This window comes from Limulus polyphemus, unplaced genomic scaffold, assembly GCF_000517525.1.
Source record: "Limulus polyphemus unplaced genomic scaffold, Limulus_polyphemus-2.1.2 Scaffold500, whole genome shotgun sequence".
Taxonomy (NCBI): Eukaryota; Metazoa; Arthropoda; class Merostomata; order Xiphosura; family Limulidae; genus Limulus; species Limulus polyphemus.
Genome location: NW_013666110.1, coordinates 325202 through 329206, shown reverse-complemented (window position 1 = coordinate 329206; position 4005 = coordinate 325202). Strand labels below are relative to the sequence as shown.

Sequence of the window (4005 nt, the reverse complement as noted above, 5' to 3'; positions counted from 1 at the left end):
TGTTGATAACCGATGAAATAGTAACCACTTTGCTGGATGAAGTTAAGCTGATTCTGCAAAATACTGCAGGTGGTGATAACAGTGTAACAGTACAAGACCATCAGCCTACAGAAAAGAGAAGACGTCGTGAAAACTCTGGTTTCAAAGACTACATTGTTGACCATCTGCACAGAGATAACACCAATTTGTCAGAAAATGATAATCTCAAACGATCGTGGTTCTGTCTAATTGACAGTATCCTTGTTGAGCTTGATGAACGTTTCTCGGAGAAAAATTGGCATCTTATTCGTGCCATGGAGTCACTAGATCCCGAATCAGAACATTTCTTTGACAAAGACCGAATGGGATTTCTCGCAGACTTGATTGGTCTTGAAATGGACAGCTTTGTTTTGGCTCCAATTGATGTTGCCAAAAAAATACATCAGTGATCACTGGAAGAAAAACGACAAACATAACCTGGTGTTTATTTTGCAACAGCTTTTTCATTTGAAATCGAAGGGCTTTCCAGCCATTACAGAACTGTATGAGACAACATTAACAATTGGATCCTCAACTGCAACATGTGAAAGAGTTTTTTCTGCTCTGACAAATGTGCTTACAGACCTCCGTCAGTCGATGTTTCATGAAAGACTGGCGAACTTAATCCTTATCAGGTTTGAGAAGTGCATCCTTGATGATATATGTCAGAGTGTTGATGGGAAGCATAAGATATTGAGAGATATTCAGAATAGACGATTACAGTTGTTTTAATAAAAAAAATGGACTTAGTTTACATTGCTTTAATTAATTACAACGGTTTACAGTTGTCTTACAGCGATTACAGTTGTTTTAATAACAAAATTTGGACTTGGTTTACATTTCTTTAATTAATTACAAGGGTCCAATCAACTTTCCCTGAGACTGACTCGTGCTTTTTGTTTTGATTAACCTACCAGTTCATAACTAACTTAAGCTCTTGTTGTCAAATATTTTTTCATGAGTGAATTCGCTTATGAATTAATAAGGAACATCAATAAATTATAACAAAATTTATAACGAAAACTGAAAATAATTACAATGTACTCGCGCCCTTTGAGTTTGTCTTTGCGCCCTCAATGTGTGCGCCCTGGCTACGACACTGCTGTAAAGCACCCTTAACCATTATTTGTGGTTTGAATTCCAAATACTTGGCAATAACTTTTCACATTAAATTTTCAGCCAAATCCACATGTTGAGTTGGTTTGTATCAGGTGTTTATTTTTCAACGTTTCTATAACATTGTCAAAACAAAATATGATGATATGACACATTATGTTTATATGATATTCTTGAAACATGACGTCCACAGAAAATGAAGATGACAAACAATTAACAGCATATTTATTCCAGGTAAAGGATTTTGTTTTCTTCCTTAGTACTGAAAAGTTAACGGACAATCTGTATTAAATAATTAACATGAAAAAGAAAACTAAAAAAGCTTTTTCGTAATCTTTACCTGAATAGCATGTTTTGATCCAGTGTAAGATGCTGAATTAGGTAAACCTGTAAGATTACAAATAGATTCAGTTCCAAAAAAAATAAGTAAGTTGAGTCTTCAATCTGTTAGTTTCAACAACCCATGGCGACAGAAAATATTGAATATGCAATTATATTATCTTTACATCTTGTATATAACCTTCCTCAAAACATTTATTTTTGTTCATATTCAAAGATCCAGCAAAGGTGTTAAAACAAACACTTTTCGTCAACAATTTGTCAACTACTGTTGATCTTCAACAAAAGAATAAAATTTGAAAATCTCTAAATTACGGTATTACAATTATATGTAAGACATTTGAAAACAAAATCAGTCTCTTGAAAAACTTTTATTTCAAATAATTCATCTCCTTTCTTAGTAGTAAACACAAATTTCTATAAATGAAATCATTCTTTATAAATAAACATAACAAATTAGCCTTTTCTTTTATCAGTGTTTGAGTATTACTAGTGTCTTTCATGGGATTTTAGAATTTTTGATTTATCTTAAGGGTTAATCGCACTACATAAGAACGATGCTACAAGTCCAGAGATGCTATTAGAACAACTACTATTACACCTGATTATGGACTATTGCCCGATATCATAATTTCTATTGCAACAAGCTTCTACAAAGGAGGCGAAATAAATATTAGCCCAAATATCTTAATAAACTTTCAACATATCTTCCACTATACGTGGATGTAGAGATTGAAAAACCACGTTGGGGCTGTATCGGAAGACTTGAAAGGTACGTGATCGCATGATATTGATACCATTTCTATTCCTTTGTCACGAAAACAGCCATTAATTTTCTTGTTCTAAATTTACTCACTGTAAACTCGTGAGTTTACAGTTAAAGATCATTTTTCATTTGCTCATTTTGCAGAGAAGTGGGGCAGCGTACACTAATTACAATTCGCGAAGGTAGATTTTAATAAATGACCCCCTCCTGTGGCTCAGCGGTAAGTTCGAAGGCTTATAGCTAAAACTTACTTTTGTTACACGCGGTGGGCATAATACAAATAGCCCACTGCGTAGCTTTGCACGTAATAACTTCGAAAAAATTGACTATCAATGAATATTCGAACTAGTGGTTACGTAGCTTTTAGCTCTTTTCAGTATTTTCTGTTTGTTTGTTTTTAATGCCAGGAAGATGTCGAAACTTCTTTTGTAGACGTACACGGTACGGATTATTCCATCAACTGGAACCACATACACAGTTAGTTTTATTTGATAATTTGAAAAATAAAAGTGAAATTATAAGTAATAGTATATAAGGAAAATATGGACAGAAACAGGAGCTAGTTAGTTGTTTTTATCAGTACGTGTATTGCCAGGAAATGTATTTGTTTGTTTGAAGTTAAGCACAAGCTAGCTACACAATGGACTCTCCGTGCTCTTCCCACCATGGGTATCGAAACCCGGTTTCTAGCGTTGTAAGTCCGCAGACATTCCGCTGTGGGGGCTCAGGAAATATAATAGAAGATATTATATGAGTGTACAACAAAAAAGGATGGAAATAACAAGATATAAATGATGCTACGTTAAATACTACGATAAATACCTAAGTGTCGTTTATCTAAAATTCACTCACGACTCTTATAGTAAAATGCGTACTGAATATCATGTCTGTGACGTAATACGAAACGACGTACATATAATGTAATCAAGCCTTCATTCACTTACATCTATTTCAATACACACCATAATTTCTAAAATTTTGTTTTACATTGTTTATATTAACTTGTAAGAAAAAGGACAGGAATTACTCACCGTATTTGCCTGCAATACTGCTGTTGACCATAACATGGCCGCCTCCGTTTGACAGGAAATGAGGTAGGACAACCCTCGTCAAAGATACGTGAGAGAAAACATTCGTGCCAAAGAGTTGATAGTCTACTTCTGTGGTGATTTCATCAAATCTGGCTCTTTGAGAGCGTCCGGCATTGTTCACCAAAATGTCTAGCTACGATTTAGAAGAAATAAGACAAATATAACGATATGTTGTTTATATATGAACACACTTTACAGTATTAACTTGTTTGTTTTAATGTCCAGAACCCCTAATCTCAGTAGGTGGTACATACATCTGTCCAGGAAATACTTGCAATGTTTGTATAATATTTTATTCATTTACAACAAACTGCAAATCTGAAAGAAAAAACAGGATTTCACCTTAATGCATTTCCGGGTATCTCTCAGATAGTTATAATCTTCTTAATGCTAACACCAAGTGCTGCTCAATGGCGTAGCAAGAGGGGGTAAGGGGCAGTCGTCCCCGAGCGCAGGTGTAAAGGGGCGCAAAATTTCCTCTGGCCTATAATGCCTATTAATTAATAATTATCCCCTCCCCTAGGCTATAGCGCAACTGCCCTACGTTAAGTAAATACGACAGTGTTACGTTATTTGTGTGTACTACGCTTGCAGTTTTAACTTTTAAAAACCGTCCACTGAAATACAGTGAGACCGAATTGATGTACAGAAGTAAATTACACTATTCTATCATTC

The 4005-nt window shown here is 34.8% G+C and overlaps 1 protein-coding gene across 3 annotated transcripts in view; it reads right to left on the bottom strand.

The window, feature by feature from the left end:
- The window catches only part of LOC106458681 (dehydrogenase/reductase SDR family member 7-like), a 15076-nt gene that overhangs the window by 2825 nt on the left and 8246 nt on the right, over positions 1-4005 (bottom strand). For all 3 annotated transcript variants that reach the window (XM_022384944.1, XM_013918212.2, XM_022384945.1), the window contains 2 exons: positions 3271-3463; positions 1475-1521 (listed from right to left, as the gene is read on the bottom strand). In XM_022384944.1, coding sequence (XP_022240652.1) covers positions 1475-1521; positions 3271-3463 — 240 coding nt within the window. The remainder of the gene's footprint in view (positions 1-1474; positions 1522-3270; positions 3464-4005) is intronic.